Source organism: Trichoderma atroviride, chromosome 5 (genome assembly GCF_020647795.1).
Source record: "Trichoderma atroviride chromosome 5, complete sequence".
Taxonomy (NCBI): Eukaryota; Fungi; Ascomycota; class Sordariomycetes; order Hypocreales; family Hypocreaceae; genus Trichoderma; species Trichoderma atroviride.
This window is the reverse complement of record NC_089404.1, coordinates 950,779-973,237: the sequence shown is the minus strand read 5'-3', so window position 1 is coordinate 973,237 and position 22,459 is coordinate 950,779. Positions and strand designations below refer to the sequence as shown.

The 22,459-nt window shown below is 46.5% G+C and overlaps 10 protein-coding genes across 12 annotated transcripts; 6 read left to right on the top strand and 4 right to left on the bottom strand.

The window, feature by feature from the left end:
* The first annotated feature begins 507 nt into the window (after nt 1-507).
* Nucleotides 508-3,312, top strand: TrAtP1_009522 (uncharacterized protein). The gene is made up of 5 exons (XM_014091068.2): nt 508-678; nt 741-1,436; nt 1,506-1,819; nt 1,881-2,231; nt 2,305-3,312. Exons 1-5 carry the CDS (start codon nt 541-543, stop codon nt 2,912-2,914), a joined length of 2,109 nt encoding a protein of 702 aa, XP_013946543.2. The 5' UTR covers nt 508-540; the 3' UTR covers nt 2,915-3,312.
* A 725-nt stretch (nt 3,313-4,037) lies between these two features.
* TrAtP1_009521 (uncharacterized protein) lies at nt 4,038-5,430 on the top strand. Its single transcript, XM_014091373.2, has 5 exons — nt 4,038-4,490; nt 4,568-4,763; nt 4,819-4,929; nt 4,987-5,032; nt 5,081-5,430. The coding sequence occupies exons 1-5, from the start codon at nt 4,416-4,418 to the stop codon at nt 5,343-5,345; spliced, it is 693 nt and encodes a 230-aa protein (XP_013946848.2). The 5' UTR covers nt 4,038-4,415; the 3' UTR covers nt 5,346-5,430.
* Nucleotides 5,431-5,968: 538 nt separating this feature from the next.
* Nucleotides 5,969-6,944, bottom strand: TrAtP1_009520 (uncharacterized protein; the record flags this gene model as incomplete). Its single annotated transcript, XM_014091374.2, has 4 exons — nt 5,969-6,238; nt 6,298-6,553; nt 6,607-6,742; nt 6,803-6,944. The coding sequence occupies 4 exons, from the start codon at nt 6,942-6,944 to the stop codon at nt 5,969-5,971; spliced, it is 804 nt and encodes a 267-aa protein (XP_013946849.2).
* A 148-nt stretch (nt 6,945-7,092) lies between these two features.
* TrAtP1_009519 (uncharacterized protein) lies at nt 7,093-9,224 on the bottom strand. 3 transcript variants are annotated; one of them, XM_066114323.1, is made up of 5 exons: nt 9,022-9,224; nt 8,399-8,952; nt 8,260-8,334; nt 7,479-8,207; nt 7,093-7,385 (listed from the first exon to the last, which is right to left on the bottom strand). In XM_066114323.1, the coding sequence occupies exons 1-5, from the start codon at nt 9,083-9,085 to the stop codon at nt 7,329-7,331; spliced, it is 1,479 nt and encodes a 492-aa protein (XP_065970415.1). In that variant the 5' UTR covers nt 9,086-9,224; the 3' UTR covers nt 7,093-7,328. The 3 variants fall into 3 exon arrangements, with proteins under 3 accessions (XP_065970415.1, XP_065970416.1, XP_065970417.1); XM_066114322.1 differs by having other exon boundaries at nt 7,093-8,207; XM_066114321.1 differs by having other exon boundaries at nt 7,093-8,207; nt 8,399-9,224.
* Nucleotides 9,225-9,907: 683 nt separating this feature from the next.
* On the top strand, nt 9,908-11,119 carry TrAtP1_009518 (uncharacterized protein; the record flags this gene model as incomplete). Its single annotated transcript, XM_014091063.2, has 1 exon — nt 9,908-11,119. The coding sequence occupies one exon, from the start codon at nt 9,908-9,910 to the stop codon at nt 11,117-11,119; it is 1,212 nt and encodes a 403-aa protein (XP_013946538.2).
* Nucleotides 11,120-11,730: 611 nt separating this feature from the next.
* On the top strand, nt 11,731-12,963 carry TrAtP1_009517 (uncharacterized protein). The gene has a single exon (XM_066114320.1). The coding sequence runs from the start codon at nt 11,790-11,792 to the stop codon at nt 12,891-12,893; it is 1,104 nt and encodes a 367-aa protein (XP_065970414.1). The 5' UTR covers nt 11,731-11,789; the 3' UTR covers nt 12,894-12,963.
* A 551-nt stretch (nt 12,964-13,514) lies between these two features.
* Nucleotides 13,515-15,264, top strand: TrAtP1_009516 (uncharacterized protein; the record flags this gene model as incomplete). The annotated part of the gene is made up of 3 exons (XM_066114319.1): nt 13,515-14,422; nt 14,501-15,177; nt 15,230-15,264. The coding sequence occupies 3 exons, from the start codon at nt 13,515-13,517 to the stop codon at nt 15,262-15,264; spliced, it is 1,620 nt and encodes a 539-aa protein (XP_065970413.1).
* Nucleotides 15,265-15,624: 360 nt separating this feature from the next.
* On the top strand, nt 15,625-16,714 carry TrAtP1_009515 (uncharacterized protein; the record flags this gene model as incomplete). The annotated part of the gene is made up of 2 exons (XM_014091378.2): nt 15,625-15,861; nt 15,917-16,714. The coding sequence occupies 2 exons, from the start codon at nt 15,625-15,627 to the stop codon at nt 16,712-16,714; spliced, it is 1,035 nt and encodes a 344-aa protein (XP_013946853.2).
* Nucleotides 16,715-17,549: 835 nt separating this feature from the next.
* TrAtP1_009514 (uncharacterized protein) lies at nt 17,550-18,682 on the bottom strand (the record flags this gene model as incomplete). Its single annotated transcript, XM_014091379.2, has 2 exons — nt 17,550-18,465; nt 18,525-18,682. The coding sequence occupies 2 exons, from the start codon at nt 18,680-18,682 to the stop codon at nt 17,550-17,552; spliced, it is 1,074 nt and encodes a 357-aa protein (XP_013946854.2).
* A 1,738-nt stretch (nt 18,683-20,420) lies between these two features.
* Nucleotides 20,421-21,687, bottom strand: TrAtP1_009513 (uncharacterized protein). The gene has a single exon (XM_014091380.2). The coding sequence runs from the start codon at nt 21,327-21,329 to the stop codon at nt 20,613-20,615; it is 717 nt and encodes a 238-aa protein (XP_013946855.1). The 5' UTR covers nt 21,330-21,687; the 3' UTR covers nt 20,421-20,612.
* Nucleotides 21,688-22,459: the final 772 nt, after the last annotated feature.

The window sequence follows — 22,459 nt, the reverse complement described above, 5'->3', positions numbered from 1 at the left end:
GCAAGGTTGACGAATGACTTGGAATCTCTTCTGTTGGAAGCTCCCAACATCAGATGGCTGCCCTCGTCTCTTTAGGAGGTTTAGTTCGAGTTCAACTCCAAACAAATGATGTACAAGTCGATACAGGCACTACTTACCTAGGTATATATAGGTAGGTGCCTATCCATGTAATTGCCATCAGTGTTTGTTGAAAGATATCCTGCGTCAAGCCTCTTCTTGAGCGGTTCTGCGCATTACAGCCCGGCTTTCCATCTTGACTAGCTTCCAGATGCCGTCCGCCGATATCCTCGGCAAGCCAAAGGCGCTCTACCGTGCTTTCCCGGCGAGATGGAAGCTTGGATGAAGCCAAAATCATTCAGCTGGAGGAAATAGAGGACAGTGTTACAAACTCCCCTTACCCCCCGGACAGGCCTTTCAGGGGATTTGATTGGCTCGGAGCTTTTGCCGCCCCCAACTTTCACCATGTCAAGGGAGATATCAACACAGCCAGGCGTAGGCATCCCTCCTCATTACTTGTAACGCGAGATTCAGATCCAAGAGATGCCGCGTCCTCTTCGTCCGTTGCTTCCAGCACCACAGGGCTCCAGTTCCGCCTCGGATGCAGCTGCGTCACCGAAGAAACAGCGCAGGACAGAGACTAGGGTCGCCTGTGAGGCATGCCGCAAGAAAAAGTCAAAGGTCAGCCAATCCTGCACCCGACAAAGGGTCACCATCGCTGAGCGAGCTGCTTGTGTTTGTAGTGCAATGCCCAGCGGCCAACCTGCAAGGCCTGCGAGCTCCGCGGGACTGAGTGTGTCTACGATGCGGATCCAACCGAGACACGCGGCCAGGCGCTGAAGCGCAAGCTGGACGCGCAGGAAGAGGCGCGCAGCGTGCACGAGGAGTTCCACCAACTGCTTCGCTACCGCCCAGAGCCTGAGGTGGCCGAGATCCTGCGCCGCGTCCGCGCCGGCGCCAGTGTCGAGGCCGTGGTGAGCCAAGTCCGCTCGGGCAGCCTGCTCCTCCAACTGGCTGTCAGCCCCGAGAGGCGCCATCAGTACGGCCTGGGCCGCGTGCTCAACATCCCCGACTTCCTCAGGTCCGCCGGCAACCCGTACACGATGTCGCTCGTCTACCGCAAGAGCTTCGATCCCAAATGGCACTGGTCGTCGCCGCCTGACCTCCCGCCCAGCGTCCGCAACTATCGCGCCCTGTACGATGCGCCCTTCCACGCTGCGCAGATGGTTGATGCCGACATCGATGCGGCCAAGCCGTCGACCTGGACGCTGGTCTCGTCTGATGACGAGCTGATGCGAGCTCTTCTCAAGTCCTACTTCACAAACGAATATCTCTTCTTTCCTCTCTTCCACAAAGACTCCTTTCTCCAAGACATGATCTCCGGCCGACGCCGTTTCTGCTCGCCACTTCTCGTAAACGCCGTACTCGCGGCCAGCTGTGTGAACCTCTCTAACCTTGCTTTTATTTTCGTTCGGCCCCTGCTAACCCAAGTAACCACCAACCGTTAGCATGGCTACAGCAAACTCCCGGACCGGTCCGAGTTCTGGAATCCCACGTCTTTAACTTACCGCTTCATGGCTGAGACGCGGCGCCTCTGGGAGCTGGAGACCGACGAAAAGTCGATTACTAGAATACAGACTGCCATGGTCCTCCAAAGCCAGTACAACAAAAACGGGCTGGACAAGATAGGTTGGTCTTACTGCGTCCAAGCGGTAGCCGCGTCCGAGGAAATGGGCCTCTTCACCACCTATCTCCGTCCCAAGAGTCGAAAGTGGAGGGTCGTGCAGGCAATGACAGCATGGATCGTGTTTACACGCCAAGGGTAAGTGTTCCACGGCAAGCCAGACACGTCGTGGGCTGTCAGGCTGACGTTGCTCAAATAGTATTGTGTGCTTCCATTTTGATAGGCCACCGCTCGTTACAGCACCCCCTACGTTGGCACTCCCTGAAAATCCAGAGGCATATGGAGAGGTCTGGGTCAAGTATCCCACAACCTCCATGCCGGTGCCTCTCCACTTTGGCCAGATCTTCAAGACCACAACCGAGTTTCGCACCATCGCGAGCGACATCATATGTAGCGCATTTCCTTCATCCTCAGCATCAGAAGGGAAGAAGAAACTACCTACGGTAGCCCAGGCAGCAGAGTACCGTTCGAGGCTCCGGAAGTGGTACGAGCAATTACCAAATTATCTCAGCCCACAGAACCTGATCCTTCCAATACATTTCGATATCCAGTAAGTCCCCCATACCTAGGCTCGTTGAAAATCTTTTTTGGAAAGGGGGAAAACATAAGCTTATCCCACATAGTTTGCATTATTGGTTCATCACGGCTCGGCTATTTGAACAAGTCAACGTTGTAGAGGAAGGTGAAGCCGCAGACTCTCCGCTAATGGAAGAGAGCGTCGGTGAGATAGTCACACATGCGCTGGCAAATCTTCAAACACTCATCCGGCTCTACTACTCCTGCCACGGCGGCGACGCACACAACCTGTTTCACGTTGCCATGTGCTCGTACGTCGGCTTCGGCGCGCTTCATGCCATGTCCCTGTTAGACGAGTCAGCCTCCACCATTCGCGAAGGTTACGAGTCAACAGTTCTCCTATGCGCGGGCGTCCTTCACGACCAGAGCACCAACACCCACCTGTCCGACATTGTCTTCCGCCTCCTGCAGCGGAGCCTTCCGGCCGCCGTGGCCGCCCAGCTAGTCCGCCTTTTCCATATCAGCGACGCGAACGAGACAAAGATGGCTTTCATATCGCGCTACGCTCAATCGTCCTGGCCAGTGAGCGTGGCATTGAAGCCTAATGACACTGAAGATCGCCGGCTCGACCACTTGCTCCACGCTATCAGGGAGCTCTCTGTCGATGACTCTGACGGCGCGACTACGCCCACAGACAACTCGAGCGTAGACGGTTGAACGACAGCAACAGGTTGAGTGCGTCTTGACACCTATTTAGCTGCGCCCAAGCCATTATGAGGAGGCTTCCGGACAGTGGCAACCAGTATTGCAGAGGCGATAGTCCACGTCAGCAGCATCCAGGAGTGCCCTGTGGAAGAATGGAAGAGGGCATTGAAGCTTTGGGCTCATCCAGACGTGCTTCATGATAGCAATCGATTGCGCAATGGGGGAATGTGGAAGACTATGGAATATAGAAGAATATGGAAGAGTGAAGAATATAGAAGAGTGATTATAGAAGAGTGAACAATATGGAAGATTGAACAATATAGAAGAATAAAGGTTTAAAAGGAGGACCAAAGATAATAGGCATATTTGAAAATATTTCGGGACTCATATATGCTACTCCTATGTTATCGGTCCCGTCGGGAAGCCATTAGTGGTATGAATGTAGCACAACAGGCTATACTGGAAAACGTACAGGTAAGCTTGGCTCTAGGCGGAGTCCCGTATACATTGGATAGCATAGGAACCGACTTTCTCTTTGAAACTTTCTTTTGGCTTGCTGGGGACTGCAAACTTATTGATTAATTTGCTAATTCTTCCAGACACTCATCCCATTCTCATCAAAATCAAGGAGATCGAGACATCTGGTACTTTAAACTAGGTATTTATGCTGCACGTATATCAGAAATAGAGATAGTGTAATGAAGCATGTCTACAATCCATAAAAGAAAGAGGTTCAATTGTAGCTTGGGATATCTCACCCCTGTCTCCTATGCCGGTGGGTAGTATATATCCTGGACACGTAGCTCTTTATGCGAGTGAAACATCTTTTGTAGGTAAGGTTGGTCCGACAATGGCCATTTTCTTTTGAATAAAGAGGATGTATCTGCGATTGGCTTTCCCATCTCCCCGGCTCCGAATGTAGCATCCGTTGACCATCGTAACGATCTGGGTTTCCGGTACATTCTGGTTCAGCATGGGTGCAAATTTTGTATGTCATGTGGCAGAGCCATGCCAAATTCTACTCGTCTACGGCAAACTTTATAGCAACAAGTATCCATAGCTCATAATTATGATTAATGGAGCACCTTTAAACAAACAAAGAAAATGATGGAGATGAGGGAAATACAGATGACCCGGAGTTACCGACATCCGATGCATGAGAAATGTTGTTTTTCGCATCAAGGCAAAAATAGGTGGCAACGCGAAAAGCATTATGTAAAAATTGGTTTGTGCTCAATTGTGCTCAATTGCCGACGCAAACCAGCACGATCTCTACGCCCGACTCATAATAAGAAACCCACAAAGTCATAGATCACCTCAGTCCCACCTGCATTCCGGGTAAGCTATGCCTCCATTAGTGAGCACGTTTTCACTCCCGACTTTTTCCTTTGAGTCGTCTCAGGTACGGCTAGTTCGTTGTCAGATTCGCTTATATCAAATAATCGGTGTTCCCAAATTACGGAAACTTGCACTGCATTTGTTTTGATGGCATGTTTGAGCAGCAGCCTTCACAATGAATTTAGTTGCAGAGAATGAAATCAAGGCGCCTGAGTCGTCTATCGCTAGGCGGAGGAGCCTAGCCAATCCGGTATAAGCTACTGACCCTCAATTGATTACAATCCATTATGCAAGTTTGTGCTGGAATACTAATGTATGTATTTCTAGAGTGCATTGGGATATGGCGGGTTTGCAGCGACGTTGATGACTTTGTCATTGTCTGGGATGGGCTTTCGCAGCATATCAAACCAATCCGTCTTTGTAGCAAACCTCTGTTTTCTCGCTGGAGTTGGGCTCTTGGTCTCCGCGCAATGGGAAATGGTCAGGGGCAATACATTCGATTACACAGTTCTAGGAGCTTTTGGTAAGTCATTTCTCTCAAAGTCTGTGTGGTTTGCCTGGTCTAACATCTTCTGAAGCGCTGTACTATGGCGGCTATGGGGTGTTACTACTGCCTTCATCAGGCGTTCTCGAGTCTTACCAAGGGCAGACAGCCGACTATCACAATGCATTTGGGATTTACCTACTCGGTAAGTGATACTTCTTGCCCTAGAAGCGCATTAGTTGACAATGTGCTTCCCACGCAGTCTGGAGCATACTGAATCTGTTTTTCTTCATTGCTTCTTTGCCAACGTAAGGACACCCAAGAAACACGGACAGAATACTGCTAAATGGACATAGTGGCGCGCCTAATATTGTTGTATATGGCGCCTTGGAGCTATCGTATATCTTCAACTGTATAGGCCACTTTGTTCGAGCAGATGGTAACATTTTAACCAGTACGAAGCTCATGAAAGTAGGGGGCGCGTTCGGTTTTGTCTCATCTCTGGCGGGCTTTTATATGCTTGGTCATGAGCTATGTCGAGACGTTTTGCCTTTTCGTTTTCCAGTGTACAACACATCTCGTCTCGCTAGTGTTGTTAAATCGAGCGAGCATAGTAATTAATGAGGCTGGTATATGTATGATATTTAGAACATCGCAACTTTAGAATTTAAAATACGTAAAAAGGCTGGATCCTGCATGACATGATTGTACAATGGGACGCTCGGTTTAAATAGAAAACAATAGTGCGGCCTCAAAAATAATAGCAATACTACCTATGATCAAGTGGTATTCTTCAAATGGCCATCTTCACCTGACATTGGAAGTTCTGGTAGCGGATGTTGGAGTCTTCCGGGATACCAATTCGGATGGCTTGGCTTCAATGAGCGAGTAAGAGTAAGTATCGGCCTCATGTCGTATGATCTTCCACCTTTTTTTGTGCCCCACCCAAAATGACTCCCAAAATAGGAAACTGGTACGTCAGCCCCACCTCGGCCAACTCGACATTAATCTGGAGACAAATAGTACGGATTCGAGTCAGACCGCCTAGATCCCGAACTATACCGACAAAGGCTTTGCTTGTTAAGGACTAAAAGGTTGGAGCTTTACTCTAGGAGATGTTGATGGGGTCCTCCATGTCACAACGAGGAAGCATATGGAGAAGCTTATCAAGTAAAAATAAATTTCAACCTATAATAGATGGAAGACATAAAGAGTAACCTAGACAATGTATGCATACCCTAATCTTATAAAGCAGCTTCGATTCCTTGGTAGCCAGATACATTATCTCGAGATTTAGCAAAGGAGTTGACAATTCCAGTCACTGTATACAGCGCCACCACCGCGAATTCGGTAGCCAACCCAAGCACAAGGTATAAACGCCAGCTACCGAGGACAGGGTTAAATTTCATAGTGTGTCCGTGGGAGGAGCTTGTATCCAGATTAATCGCATTCAACGCCGAGTAGACAATTCGTACCAGTAAAAATGGCAAAGCCATCGCTACTGATAGAACAAGCTAGCACCACCCGCGAGTTAGTCTCCATGTAACAATACGATTTGGGGATTCAAAATTACCTTCTTTGCAGCACTTTGCACATAATGAAGGTTCTTTATGTACATCAGACACGCAATAGCCACGAGAACCCACACAACAGCAAAAACAATTGATGCTAATTGAAGCTCTCGTGCGCCGGCATCTAAACTGTCTTGTGCAGTTTTTGTCCGGCTAATGCCGCCGGTAATACTGAGAATGAGACCGGCGATGATGAGTATATGGACGAGTTTTAAAGCCTTAGTAACATGACGTGCAAAAGAATGGGCCTTATCCAGCCTGCCTTCTAGTTAGTTTCCATAGACTCGGTTCTGCTGCTGAAATGAACATACCCAACATTCAAAAAGCACAGCGAAGCATTTAGTAGAGGGGATAATGCGACTGTATTCAGAATGGTAGCTGTTGTAGCCATGCTTGTATTCGTCCCGTTTTCGATCTGGATTGTCATGACTGAACCAGCGATCTTGACTGTACGGAGTCTCATAATTAGCGGGACGCGAGGCCAAAAGTCTGCAAAGTAGGACATACTGATGCTAAAGATTGTCAGATAGATCCAGCCAACGTCTCTTCTGAAACCATGTCGGATATTGTTATATACACAGAAGAGGCCGATCGGAACGTAAATAATAACTTCAACAACTGCAAGTTTGCCATGACTGTCGAGGGTCATGTTGGCGAAAATGACGTGATTTTTCAAATTGTTACTGACAGTTAAATAGAGATGTACGGTGCGTGTCTGAATGATCAGGAGAATGTGCTTGATTGTATATATATATATATATTATTGTAAAGTAGAATCGATCGAACATCAATATCACTTGATCTACCCAATGTAGCTAAGACTCGATACGAAAAGGAACAAACATTCTAGTGGAGTCTTACTGTTTTATTAATGCCAGGCTACATCGCTGAATACTCTTCTTCTGGAAAGAAGCTCAAAACAAAGCCCCCTTTAGCTTAAAATCGGACCTTTTGGGACGAATACACTAATCAAAAGGAGTATAACCATGCGAGGAAACTACTCACAGATGAATCCAAAAGTGGCGGCCTCTTGCTACAGTTCCAGCAAAGAGCTCCTCTGTTTTGTTTTCATAATGAATAAGCTCGCAAACTATTTGTAGCAGTTGATCATCGTTTAGCGTACTGAATATCCCTAGATAGCCATAATCTCTCAGCTATATTCAAGTCCTTCGTTGAATCTTACAGCATCAAATCCACAACAGTCTGCAATGTGAGATATAATTTTATACAACCATCGAGCTTCCATGGACTCGGGGTTTACGTTGCGATACGAGACTTGCAAGGGAAACATAATTTGAATAGCACCGGTGTTCCCTGGGTAACTCAGAAGCTGAAAATATACCAGCTTGCAAAATTCCCCAATAATATCCTCCACTGACCCGTCTCCAGGTGCCAAAAGAACTGACGGTCGTGGCCAGGAATATGTATTCTCATAGGATGTCACCGTTGGCCTTATTGAAGCTGGAAGTTGCCGGCAAGCTTGATGTAGAAGCAGTAGCATTGCGTTGTATATGCAAATTTCGGCGACTCGAATGTGCTCAGTGAAGAAGATTGCGGTAGGAAAAGGATAGGAGTCAAGTTCGAAAACGTTCAAGTCCTTGAGACTATTCAATCCAACGTTGAAATATGTGTGTGAGAAATCTTGCTCCCATTTCACGCGCCAATTGTAGAGCTTTTCGAAAAGCGCCTTAATTTGAAAGCAAAGTATGATGTCGGATATTTTAGGTTCGTCGACGGCATCTGTGCGTTTTAGAGGTATTTTCAGGTCTTCCATAACTCCAGGTAAGTGGCAAAATATGTCGTTTAGGCAATCCATGGATGTCTTGGAGTCTGGTTGATCAGCCCACGGCACTGTTTTCCATGCATCTTCTTCCAAGAAACAGCGTTGCCTCCGAATTAGATAGGCAAGAATCTCACATGTGTCAGCTAAAATGAGCACTTCATAAAGTGTACTTTCTACCTACAATGGACGGACGTGTTGTCAGGAAAAGCTCCTTGCCTGAGCCATCTCGATGAGCCTGAGGTCCTCGAAATTTGATCTTTAGTAAAAAAGAATTAGTCCCATGTTTGTAAGGCATGTTTGACGAAGAAGCAACAGCTTACAAGGTGTCCCACTCCAAGTAAATGACTTAGCCATCCATTCATGTCTTTGGAAGTGATCATCTCGAACAGGGCCAGTAACAAGGTAGCCGAAAGGGTATCTGTTTTTAAAACCTGTTCTGAATCAAAGAGTTCCTTCTGAAGCTGACGCAGCGCTTTCGTGTACAAGACTGTACCTCTTTCAGCTGCAGAAAATTGACGATGTATCTTTCCAAAATATGCGGCAGCACAAGCTCGAACTGCAAGTTGTGGGGCCTGGGGATGGTCACTTGGCAGAATAGAGCTCATTAGCCAGAGAGATAAGCTGGGGTTAGGGACCGTATTGCTCCCTTGAAAGGGTATAAAGAGGGTCATAATGAGGTGAGTTGTAAAGATATTGTCTTCATCGAGACTAGGCGCCGGCACCAGAGATGTTTCCTTCTTCCCATCCCCTTCTGTAGCGTTGTCCGCCTTGATCTCGTTAAGGGAAAGACCATCAATAAAGACGGGGAAGGGGTTGAACCCTTGGCACTGAAGTTTAAGACGTGCACAGCGGAAACAAATGGGTTGATTTTGATCTGCTTCAATTAGCAAGGAAGCAATACGGATTGATAACAAGCCCCTGGTCTGGATTCATCGCCGCTTACCGCATTTCACTCGAGCACGGCGGCACGTTTTACAGCCGCGGCTCCTCCCACCGATGCCGACCATTATGTAGCAGCTTGCCTACGACAAAGGAGAGGATATTTACTCAGTAAGTGATGCAGAGGACAGTTTTCGGCTTAGAGTGATATAAAAAAGCTGCTCCAGCCCCTGAATGAGATGCTGTTCTGTCTTGCAAGAAATTCGGAAATACCCACCGTTACTGGGCGTTTATATCTAGTGCACGTCAGAGCCAGTAAAAGCGACTCGAAGGATTTCGCCCGTCGCGCAATGAGCCTGATTGGGACTAGTGCCTGATGCTGACGTTGACTCAAGTGGCTGATCATGATTCAAGTTGTCAACTAGCGGAGTGTGCCTTGTCTCGATGGCCAACTAGGCGCATTCCATACATGTCTATCATATATCACAGATAGACCCAGGGCCAAAGATTGCAGTCGCAGAATGCCCCCTTTTCAGTTAGATGGATCTTATTTAATCGGATCATGCTCAATAAATTTGATGTGCAAATGCCGTAGACTTCGATGCATGCTTACAACTTAAATACCATTGCGCTGTATCAGAGAACCAGCAATGCCCCTTGAGTTTGTTCAACTTATTCCTGTAAACTAAAGTCTCTTTTAAAATATTGTTACCACTCTAAAGATGGGTGGTTCGAAGCATCAGCAAAGTGCTTATCAACCCGACCATTCACATGGATACGGAGATGTTTCAAATCAGCCGCCGCCGATATATCGTCCATATGACGGATACGACGACAATTATAATCCCCATTCTCAACTTGATGTCCATCACTCCGATTTTCATCAACGGTACTCAGCTCCGCCATCTATAAACTCACGCTATCATGCCGCACCATATCAGGAAGCAGCCATGGCAATCGCTCATACACCTCCAAATTCGTTTCGATATCAGTCTGCCGATGCTTCTCTTCAATTCCAACGACTTCAACCAAGTCATGAAACATACCTTCAGCCAGATTTCTACTTTCATCCCGATGATGCGCCTACTCGCAATCAACCACTTCACTGGCAGCAAGCAAATCCTGCCCTCCCCGCGACAAGTCATCAGAAAGTCTTACCCATTGCAATACCCCAAATGACTAAAGGAAGAGGCATGCCTTTCATGAGACTCAATGCGCCAGTATTGCAAGAATACGGAATATCAGAACCAGAGTTTATTGAATTCATAGACACGCTCAATATTGTGTCGGCTGCTTCCCCACCATTCAAGATTCTAGATCTTGCCGGAGGCATCATTGGAATGGTGCCACATCACTGGGCTCAGCTGACCTCTAATCTTCTTAAACTAACTGCCATGGGTGGAACTGCAATTGTTAGTAAAAGTCGCACTGACGCCTTTTTACAAGAGGCAAACCAGCGGACTTTTGGACCAAAGGGATTGAGAGTCTGTTTGATCACCACGGCTGCGTTAATCCCTTCTATCAAGTTTCCAGCCCAAAAGGCTATTACGCTACCCTTGGCACTTGATATCCCCTTGGAGAGCCAACCCAGTTTTCATAACCGTCTGTTGCAAGGACTGAAAGGTTATGTGAGCGAGACCGAAGTCACTCGTCTTCCATCTAAAAATGAAGACATCGGTATAATTGACCAGATGAGTGCGAAGCAAGTTGTTCGAGACATAGAGAAAATCGACAAAAAGATGTACAAGGATACAGAGAAGCAAATGAAGAAACTGCAAAAAAATCACGAACCGCGGGAGTCGTCTTTGGAAGACGAAGTTTCAGGCGGCACCGTCTCTAAGCCGCCTGTCCGCAGCAGGAGTCTGGACCGCAAAATGAGGAAACTTGAGCATGACATAGAAAAGGTCAACAAAAAAGCCTCTAGAAAGATGGACAAACGGCATTCGTCTGACCGGGTGGAAGATAAAAGACAAGATGCATTACTCAACTTGGAAAGCAAGAGGGAAAGGCTTTTGGAGAAAGAAGCTAAGCAAAGCCAGAAATCATCTTCAGAAAAGCATGGAAAAGATGAAAAAGGGGCTGATGAGAAGATGGCTGAGAAACTACTATGGATTTATATTGACACCGCTTTTGATCAGCGTGTGGAGGTCAATGCAAATTGACATAATGGGGTTGTTTTCAGTAATAATAAGATTATAGATAGTTACTTTGCTTGTTCAACTGTTGTTAATTTTTATCAATCTCTTCACTTTCATATTTCTATAATTCTATCATAATTATTCTGCATAAAAGGGCAATATATTTGTGTAAGCTTGTTTCCTTTCATCCAAGTACTCTATTTTGCTTGCGTTAAGTATTCTTTTAAAAAACGCAATCAAAGCTAGAGAATTTGTAGTAAATCATTTCCCTTTTATTTCTTTGAGTTATTACAGAAATGGGTCATTCATTCTTTTCAACTGTACTCCCAATATTTGCCAATTATTGAACTTTGCTATCCTTGGCATTGGCATAGTCTGAGAGAACGTGTGGAGCAACAATCCTTCGCCTCCAACAGCACAGCCCGTAAAACCCCAAAAGAGCAGATTTTGCGACCAGATGGCCAATGCGTCAGACTGAGGCTTAGCTACTAACGAATTAAATCATCGCAAGAGAGCAAGCTAAATTATAGTGTTGCCAGGGTTGTCAATAAAGCAACTGAAATCCAGATATATAAAGGCGTCAATGTGTTGTATCTCGATCACATTCAACTTCAAACATCTGGCTATTCTATTACACATTTTCCGTCCCTCTATTAAAAACTGCTCTTTGCCTACATCGTTATTTGTGGAAACTATGATTTTGCTCAGTGCACTCTTTATAAGTGCGTTTCTGCACTCAACAGCTTATACAGCAGCTGTATCTTCTCATGACAAGTCCAGTGCTCAGAAACTGGCAGATCCAAATTATGGCCCAATACCTGGGCAAAGCTCGCTATACAGCTCGTATAGGGGCAAGGCTCCTCCGTTCCCGGGCAATATCACGGATCCCATCGCACCCACTGCCAAAGGTTCTCCTGGAACCGACGATCTCGTTTGGCAAAACTTACTCTCTGCTGAATGGGTTATCTTCTCGTTCTACCAGCAGGCGGTAGAGATGTTTAACGAGACGGCCTTTGTCGAGGCAGGCTATCCCAACACGACGTATGATCGCATCCAAGAGATTCGCGACAATGAAGCTGGCCATCTGCGCATATTCCAAAATGAAATTACGCCTACTTCTGTCAAGCCTGGAGCTTGCAAGTATGCGTTTCCGTTCGACAATCCGACGTCCTTTCTAGCGCTCGCAACGCTGATTGAGATTTCGAGCATGACATTCCTAACGGGACTTGTGCAAATGGCCAAGCTGCCTGCATCCCAGGGGGCCATGACGGCCATTGCTGCTACGGAAACGCGGCACGAGACATGGGCTCTTCTCGATATCTGGAAAACAAACCCTTTTGGAGGCCCTTCAGACACCGTTTCCCCTTACGCCAACCAGATTCTCGACGTGACCAACGCGTTTATTGTTCCCAAGAGCTGCCCATCAGAGAACCCGGTTTATCCGTCACCGAGACAGAACTTGCCTCCTTTTGCTCCAGCTAGTTCGACAAAGTCGATGAGTCCGGGTAGCAATATCGTGCTGAACTTTACCGACCCGACCAACCAACCTAGCTTCCATAAGGGTGTGCAATACTATGCAACCTTTTTCCACGGCCCCTCCAACATTAGTGTGCCAGTTGACACAACACATTGGCCTCGCGAAGATATTAAAGTTGAGATTCCATCTCAGTTTGAAGCACGAGGCATCATTCTTGCGGTAATCGCCGATATAGTTGGTGCTCCAACTTTGGCGAGCGTTAAAGCTGGACCAGTCATACTTTTAGAACAACCAGCTGAGCTTGGGTTGTTGGTGACATAGAGGGCTCCTGTTGTCCGAATTTTGAGGGCATAATCTCTTCGGAAGGAATTGATGCTACTGAGACATAGCAACTAGATAAATTACTTTCAAATTAACTTCTTGAACCCTCTTATTTATATAAGAAGCTTTTATTTCCAATCTTCGCCTTTGCTAGATTTAGACATTGACGCTGCAGCGCACAACTTGAGAATAAAGAAACCACGCCAATGCAAGAGTTTCCTGACTAAGCGTGAAGAGCGTGGTAATATGTTACACATATGGGCTCCAAAATGTACAGCCAAGTGGAATGTGTTGCTGAAAGGGAGCCGAAAATGCGAAAAGTAATGGCGGGACATTGGAGATCAAATCTGGGGGCCACAATTTGTGCCGAAAGGAGCTACAGGACTGTACATGTAGTTAGATCAACTTGGTCTGGTTAATGTGTGGAATTTCTTGGAATTTTCAACAAGTAATCACTCACGGCTAATAACGTTTGCTCCACCATGGAGCTACGGCAGTGCGGCCGCATCACCGCAAGTATAGCCACCAATTTAGAGGATACATGAATCAAATAGAAAATGCTAAACACCGCCAAGTCCCTTTTTGTCACAATACTATATCAACATCCCGCACTTATACTTCATGGCTAGTTCTCCACGGCCTCTCCAGACCTGCCTGTATTGCCGCAAGCAAAAGCGGAGATGTGACAAGCAAGTACCGCGCTGCGGAACCTGCCGCCGGGCAAAGCGAGAATGTGAATACACCGTCGATAGAAACGAAGAGCTGGTCCGCCTGCGGACCCGAGTGGCCCATCTTGAGACGACGCTGAGGAGAGGCGCATCTTCCCACACAAGCGGCTCTCCCAGCACTCCTGTTTCTCCAGACACGTCGAGGCCTGCCATGCAACCTTCGGATATTCTCGCCTTTACGCAGGAGGATCGAGCACTTTCGTCTTCCGAACCGGTACCTTCAGCTCTGCTCCCTATTTCCTATTTCCTCGATACCGCTGTGGACTGCAGACCATGGGATGTCCGCACATTCCCTTTCATCACCATCCCGCAGGAGCTGCTTTCTCAGATAGCATCTCCAGCAGCAACGCGTGAAATCGCTGACAGCTACTTTGACACAGTCCACTCATGGCTACCATTTGTTTGGAAAAGAAAGATCAGTCAACTCACCGCCTCCGTTGACATGCACCCAGACCCTGGAATGGCCACACTTTTGGCAGCTATGAAGATGATTACGAGTGCTACTGGCAGCCCGTTCGGAAATCGGTTGTACCGAATTGTCAAAGGATACATGACGGTATTGGAAGACTGTGGGTTTCTGACCCTGGGTGTGCTACAGGCGGCCATTTTAATCACTCTCTACGAAATCGGCCATGGCATTTATCCCGCTGCTTACATGTCGATTGGACGTTGTGCAAGATTAGGCCAAATGATGGGGTTGCATGGTAATAGTTCCACATCCAAATCATTTAAACAGCCCACATCCTGGGGGGAGACGGAAGAAATCAGGCGGACTTGGTTTGCGGTACTTATTCTCGACAGGTAACGTGTTTCTGGCTTGAACCTGACGAAGAAATTCGTCTCCATGCTACGACATCAATGCTTAAAAATCTGGGACAGGTATATCAACATTGGCTTCGAAGGCCGGCCCCTTTCCTCGGGAGAGTTTGCCGACGACGAGATGCTTCCTTGCGATACAAAGAGCTGGGGTCAGGGCGAACCAGCTCCCAGTCAGCCTCTTTTTGTTCAAGGTGTAACCACATTGTCAGGCGACCCATTTTCACGGGTTTGCCAAGTAGCTCACCTGCTTGGGCGTATTATCGATCATCGAGACGATTCTAGGCTGGTTGGGCCTCTTCGATACACAACAGCCGCGCAGTTACTCAAAACGCTGAATAGTCTACTACACCTTTTGGACACGGAATTCCGTTTAAATAGCGTCGCCTTCAGCCTTGCCTATGCTATTGCATTTAGCGCAAAGGTCGCCTTGTTAAACATGTACTCATGCACCGAAACTAATCAACACGTGAATTGTGTGGAAGAAACCGAGATGCAGGCTTTGGCGCTTGGTGAATTTCGCAAATTCCCAGCCGAAATAACCCGCTTTGGCGACATGCTGCAACTCACAGAACCAATTAACACCGAAAATTTGAGCCCTCTCATATGCGATTGCCTATATCAAGCAGCAGTCACTTCTCTGTGGTATTTCAAGGAAAGTGGAAGTGAAGAAATGACTGGATATCTAGAGACTTTGGAATCTTATCTGCGCTCTATGCAAACAAGGTGGAACATTGCGAGTGAGCATCTCCTGAAATCAGAGTCGTGGTCTCATGTGCTAATTTGTTCCAGATGAATATTTAATATTAATAGAGAAGCAACGTTGACGGATATATACTGCCCTGAAGATACTAGGCATGAGTTGTTGGACCTCAATGGCGGATGCGGCCGCATGCCCGCACTATCCATTCTGAGCCCCGGTCTGCCGTCGGAGATAGCACCAGACGTCAAAACTCCAGAGATGGTTCACGAATCAACTACTCTTTTCGACATCAAGTCACGACAAGTCCGTTCGGAGATAAATTTCGATTTGTCATTCAACGTTCAGAGACGAATTGAAGAACATAAAAGGTCGACATCACCACCTTTCACATCACATCCGCAGCCGCAACTACAACCAGAAAATTTTCAACCACCCCTAAAGTCGCATCCATCATCCTGAAATCACATCACTAGCTAAGATAAACATGAGCTCAACAGGAAAACTTATCTTAGTCACCGGTGCGAGTGGCTTCGTTGCCGCACATGCTGTCATTGCGCTGCTAGATGGCGGTTATCAGGTCCGAGGAACTGTCCGATCCGAGAAGTCAGCCGAGGCAGTTCGGAAAACTTACTCTGCCTACTCGGATAAGTTTTCTGTGGTGGTTGTTCCTGATATGAGCGTTAAAAATGCCTTTGACGAGGCTGTCAAAGATATTCATGGAGTAGGTGTTTCTATGCACGTACTAGACATGGCAAATACTGACGACGTTGGATCAGGCTCTGCATATTGCCAGTCCATTTACTCTCACCATCAAAGACAATGAGGCAGAGATGTTGATTCCGGCTATTGAGGGAACCAAGAACTTGTTGGCATCCGTTGCTGCACATGCCCCCCAGGCCAAGCGCGTTGTCATCACTTCGTCTTTTGCCGCCATGGTCGACTTCTCCAAGGGCTTTTGGCCAGGCCACACGTACAACGAAGCTGATTGGAACGAAACGACCTACGATTACGCCAAGACTGCTGACGGGGTGGTGTGTTACTGCGCTTCCAAGGCGTTGGCTGAGAAGGCTGCTTGGAAGTTCATGAACGAACAAAAGCCTCACTTTGATCTGACCGTCTTAAATCCACCCATGGTCTTTGGTCCCGCCGCTCACGTCGTATCCTTGTCAGCAATGAATACCAGCGCTTGGGATATTCATCGTTTCCTGTCTGGCGAGCTCGAGGATGTGCCTGATACAGGCTTTTGGGGGTTCGTTGACGTGCGAGATCTTGCCACTGCTCATGTTCGCGCGCTGGAAGTTCCCGAAGCTGGAAATGAGCGTTTCTTTATTGTTAGTGGACGCTACAGCTACCAGAAAACGGCCGACGTTTTGCGTGCGTCTCCCCTTATTGCCGAGGCCGACAAGAAGTTGGTGCCGGTTGGGAAACCGGGGCAAAATTACCCAGCGCCAGATATATACGAGGTGGATAACTCAAAGTCAAAGAAGATTCTTGGCTTAAAGTATCGCTCGTTTGAGGAGTCTATTGTTGATGCAGCGGTCAACATGATTGATGTGCGTAATAAGGCCGCATAAGCGAAACGGTAATTCGGATAACTTGAGCCTAAATTACTACTATCAAATCTCAATTGTATTACGTCGTGATCTGAAAATTTTCGAGCTGAATGATGCCTAATTCTGCGTACATGTGCAATTGACAACCTCGCTAATGTTAAAGTATAATGCACTTCTAAAGAGAGGAGTACATAGCAGTGCCAATTGAAATAATAGTTCATCTACATTTACGCCATGAAGAACCCGAAGGCTGGTAGCAAATTCTTGCGCACTGTGTTTTGAGACAGAAGCAGTTATAGTCAACCGCAATCAGTCGTCTGTAACGACTTCTGTCTCAAAACAATTTTGTGTGATTACATTAGAATCGAAGGCCGCTACATTATTTAGGAAGTCTCCATTGGCTACTTGCTATAAACCAACCTTAGTTGCAGGATATTATAATTTAACACAACAAATGAGATATAAGAGTGAAAGCAGTGCAGAAATCACAAACAAAGCTTTGACCAGCTGAAGTTTGAGACTGAGCCTTGGACCACAAAGGGTTATACATAGCATGCTGTTGAATCCGGCCACTGGGTTATATCCAAAGCAGGAGACGTTGTGATGAAGCATCTGGAGAATTTTGCACGGCAGTAAGCAGCTTGTGTGTTAAAAAGTAGGCTTCTGGTTCTATAATAACTAAGCAGCGATATGTGCCCTTTAATTTAGAGCAGATGAATAACACCATTTTTTATACATTTCAGAACAAGTAGACAATGCATGTATACATCAATATGTATATCAATCAGTATTGTAGTTCTAGACTAAAAATCTCCAGAAGTGAAAAGCTTACACAAGCGTTCGGGACTTTGATCAATTACAAAATCTCGCCCTTCCAGCCCTTCACAAGTTCATCAATCTGCTCCGTCATATCCACCATCAAAAACTCTTGCTTTGGCTTGACAGATCTCGTGGGCTGAAAGAATTCAGTCAAAGAATAGATCGTTTGACCAACCTCGAAGCTGCCAGTTGTGTATCCACCTTGTTTGCTGAGATTGTCATCCATAAGGACTAAGCCGAGGTACTCAGCCGTCTTCCAGTTATTTCTACTTCCAACAACGCGAGTCCCATAAAAGTCGTCAGACCAGAGGATAACTTTACCGCCGTATCTTGCTGGCAAAAGCAGTCCGTCCCCTCCACCGGTATAATTAGTCGGGAATCCCTCCGGGTGCACAAAGACCGGAAGCCCCTTAGGTTCGTTAATATTAAAGGTCAATAACCCTGGAGCAACTCGATCGTTGATGACAATCCTGTCCCCTGATCGAACAATGCCGCCTGAAACAAGTGTGTCGTTGATGTTTCTTGGTTGGTACCAGATTTTTGGCGTACCAGTGCTGTTGATTTTGATAATAATAGAGCCAAACGATCCTATCACGTAGGTGTTCCCTTGGTCATCTTCTGCCATATCTTGGAATCCTGTAATCAGTTTTCCCGTTTGCTGGAATACTTGCTTCTGTAGCGGCACCAGATCTGTTATCCACAGAATTGTACGGGTCCCAGTATCATATCGAATAATACTATTGGGGCCGGTGAAATTTGCCAGCGCCGGATTTCCAGAGGTCGTTGCCTCAAAGGCTGTATATGAAGTTGCTGCAAAGTACATTGATCCCATTCCGTCGTAGTCAATACCAGTAATGGTGTAGTCGTCATTGCCAGTGATTCCAGGGAAGACGATTGACTCATATTCATCACGATATGGATCATAAACAGCAACCGAAGAATTGTAGTAGAGGCTTTCATTCGTCAGAACCAAATGTAGAGACAAAATAAAAGGGACAAAAGCATAGCGTACCCAAAGTATATTTTGCAGTGTACTGGATCCCAATCTGCGCTCTCAGGATAGAGATCCAAAACGGATGCATTGAAGGAACCCTGGAAAGAAGGGCATGAGCCCAAAACTGTACTCACAAGATATGCCCAGATGAAGGGGCATAAACGTGATGTATACATGATGAAGTATCGTTTGAGTATGCCAACCTAAAAGCTGATGTTTGTCGCCAAGGGATCAATTGATAACGATGGAAGTGATTGATGCATTGCAAGATTCTACTCTTATATACCTATCAAATTATATATATACAAATAAAATTTTCTATCAACATCACGCATGTATACCGAGGTGATGCCTGGAATAGGCTGAGCTGACGACTTTGCTGCCACGGATATTCAATTCTTATCTCCGAGAAGTTTTACCAAGCTTATGCAATTCCCAATAATCATGCGTCAGCGACTTCACTGCGGGCTGTACAAACGTCAGTTTTCTTGTCTTCTCCTCTTTCATTCATTCATCATGTCAATTGCAGCCCTATGCTTTACGCCTTCCCTATTTCGAGGCTATCTTCCGCTTGTCTTTGCCGCTTACAAAACGTAGCGACAAGCTATAAGGAGGCATTGGTCATGGCTTATTCATTTTAAGCTTTATTTTAGATAACTATCTTCTACATGCAAATAGAATTACACGCCTATTTTCTGCAGGTTCGGTATTCCGAACAAGTCCGTGGATCGATGATGGTAAAGGCATGATTATGGATTAGAAGACTGCGAAGAGACTAATGAAGAAGTATTAGAGTCTGGATACAAAGCAAAACTCCTCGCACTTAGAATCGGCATAATGGGACACTCTTTTGATATGATGAATGCGGTACTAGAAGGCATCTTCATGAGAAAATGCCTTGGGAGTAATTTATAGCCTCCTTTCTATGGCGACTGTTTATTGTGAGGTGAGCCGTTCAAGGTAGTCAATGCAGCACGTAGCGCTTATAGTCAGTAGCATGCGAGCCACACAATCATGGATATGGGTATGGCATGGTATTGAAGATTTTCTTTGCTCTATTGTATTGTGAGCCTTTGATGGGCGAGCTCAAAAGACGTAACGTTTCGAAGCCATATGCGGCTGTCAGCTGAGTTGGCTAATAATACTGCACTTCCCAAGATAGCACTCTTGACCTTCAGCTCATGCGGAGCGAGTTGCGGAGTGGGTCGCTATGCCTGTCAATTTCTCCGCCATTTGCAGCTCCACTGAGAGACGGTCTACGCTTATATGTCGACATCATGAACGCGTCCGGCGCTTGAAGATCAAGGTCACTTCTAACTGCCATTTCTATAGCTATGCATCACTACAATGGGCACCTGATTTTGTAGATTGCAAACACCAGGCAATCTCCGAATCGCTGTAAAGTCACTTCTAGATGTAAATACAACAAGCAGCCGCTATTGGCTACATATTCGCCACATACGGGCCGTTGCGTCTATGTACGATAACAGCGTAGAGCCAGGCCCTGTTTCTTTGGTATCACGATTCAACTTCAACTCTGTTCCTCGGTCATTTATAAACCGGAGTCTTTAGTATCGATTACGACCGTTCTATTACATTTCAGCTCGATGTAGATGCTGGGCCTCAATCAAATGAATCAGGTAGTCGGGTATATAATGTTGTCCAAGCACAGCGATTCAACTTACAATACCAATATGTTAGCAGATGAATGGACCAACAAATCTTTGCCAACAGTAACTGGGAGGGTCACATTATTTTCGTATGTAGTAGCTGTTGCGATACTACTGTCAAGTAGTTACTGAGTAGCCATATAATTAGGGCTGCTTCATTCTTATTGTTCTCACAAATACACGCTGTATTGTTAGAATAGAATCAGCAGAATAGTGCACCAAGATTAGGTAAAGGAAATAGTTTCATTAAAGGAGTGATGGATAGAAGTTTAAAATGTGAAAGCCTCACGAAATCCCGCGCCCCAAATCGAGATAAATACCCGTCCAAAGAAATAATGCAAATTAATAACCCATGCCGTGAATGCTTCTCTTATCTAAAAGTATATGCAAGAATTTAGAATACCCAACACCTCGGACGCCAAAAGCGAGCTCTCACTCAAGGAGTCGCAACCATCTTTTGCTCTGCGCTGTTTCGTTCCACGGCTCCATATGCAACAAGAGAAGGTCCTGCTCGTCGCCTCTGCAGGAACTCCAAGAAGGCCAAAACAGTAGTCGTAAGCTGAATCAAGAACATCGGGATCAAATTGTACTGCCATCCTCGCATGACTCGCAGGTGATTTGCGATGTCATTCTTCTGGCTTTCGTTTGCCAGGTCCAGCTTCAGCACCGCAGGGAACCAGTTCTGGGGTGTCCATGTATCGAGGGCATATTTGTGGTTGCCAGTTGTCGAGGCGACTTTGACATCAATCATCTGCCCCTTGTGCGAGTTTGTAACGGCGAAGACGTAAGCGAGGGCGGAGAGAGTGAGCATGAGGCCCAGAACAAGAATAGTAAGCCATAGACCGTAGATGAAGGACGTGAATTTCTGGCCGAGGATGTGAGGTCGGCTTCTGAGGAAAAGAGTGACGATGCCTCCGAAGCCGATCAGGATGATTGCTGTTCCCGCGGCGCCGTTGCTGGTGTGGCCTTGGTCAACTAAGAAGTGTTTCGGTTCGCCGTAGAGTTCGAAAGTCGAGCCGTCAAAGTTGACCGTGAAAGTACCACTGGCGGTTTGGTGAAGCCATGCCACCATGCTGGTAATGAATGACAGCTCGAGGATGCCATCAATCATCAGCGCGCCCAGGGCGATAGCAAGAGGTAGAGAAACCGCCATTTTGATGAGAAAAGAATGCTCACGAATACCGATTTGCTACAATCTGGCTAGCTTTTCACTGGTGAAGGAGAAAAAAACCTTAAGACAGCCCGACTAGAGTTGAAGAGCTCGCTTGCCTCTCTTATACTATATAAGACTTGGGCTCACGTAGTACATCCTGGCTCCTTTTTGCCATATTAGTGCTGACCAGGTGGAATCTGTGGCTGAGGTACCAGCCAACAGCACACCTGCCCTGCTGACAAGCGTCCGCAAGGCTTGAGAAAGCATCGAGACTAGCAGAAACGAGTAAACGGTATTCCGTGTAACAAGCTCCCGAAGGATGGAGGGTGGAGCGGTCAAAATGTCCTTGGGTTTGCCTCGCGGGTTGGGGGCCGTTTGTGGACCTAAGAGAGACAGAGCCGCATGAGCGCCTCCATGGTTGTTTTCAACTCTCCACCAATATGCGGCTGCTCCTTAACTTTGCATTTAATTGAGTACAGTATGACAGAAGTGAGTCGAGAGCCAAGCATCTTATTGAGTTACCCAGCTTAGGCATACTAATCGTAGTAATTAACCATTGCTCTTTTTGTAACTTTTGTGATTTATCAATCAAGTCCTGGTGATGACAGACCTCGCCGACTCCTATTTTATTTATACACTCTACCATTGGCTGTTAGCGAGAAGGAGTGCCGCTTTGCCTATTTGGTTATTGATATCCGTCAACTCGCATACAGTTGACAACTGTTGGTGGACTGTGGGCCTTGAGCTAGGCTACTCAACGCCTGGACGATACACGGCTCTGGATTTAGTGGCTCTGCTAATGCAAGGATTCAGGAAATTCTTGTTTTTCTTCTAGGATGCGGCGCATTTTGTGTTTGTTAGTAGCTCTACGGTTCTGCTCAACTCATACAGCATTCACGCATACCCACATACATGGTGCATATACGAAGTAGTACATAGTAGTACTACTTGTCTACTGCTGGACGTGGCAACTGCCTTTCCAACAGCTGTTGATCAAAGCTGCCTGAGGGTGTCACACAACACAAGAGGCTTGCTCTAACGGGAGATGATCTGAAAAGGATGGTTCCCCAGAACTTGTAATTTCGGCTCTGCCGCTTGGTGATTGTGTGCGACTTCCGGCTCTCCACCGC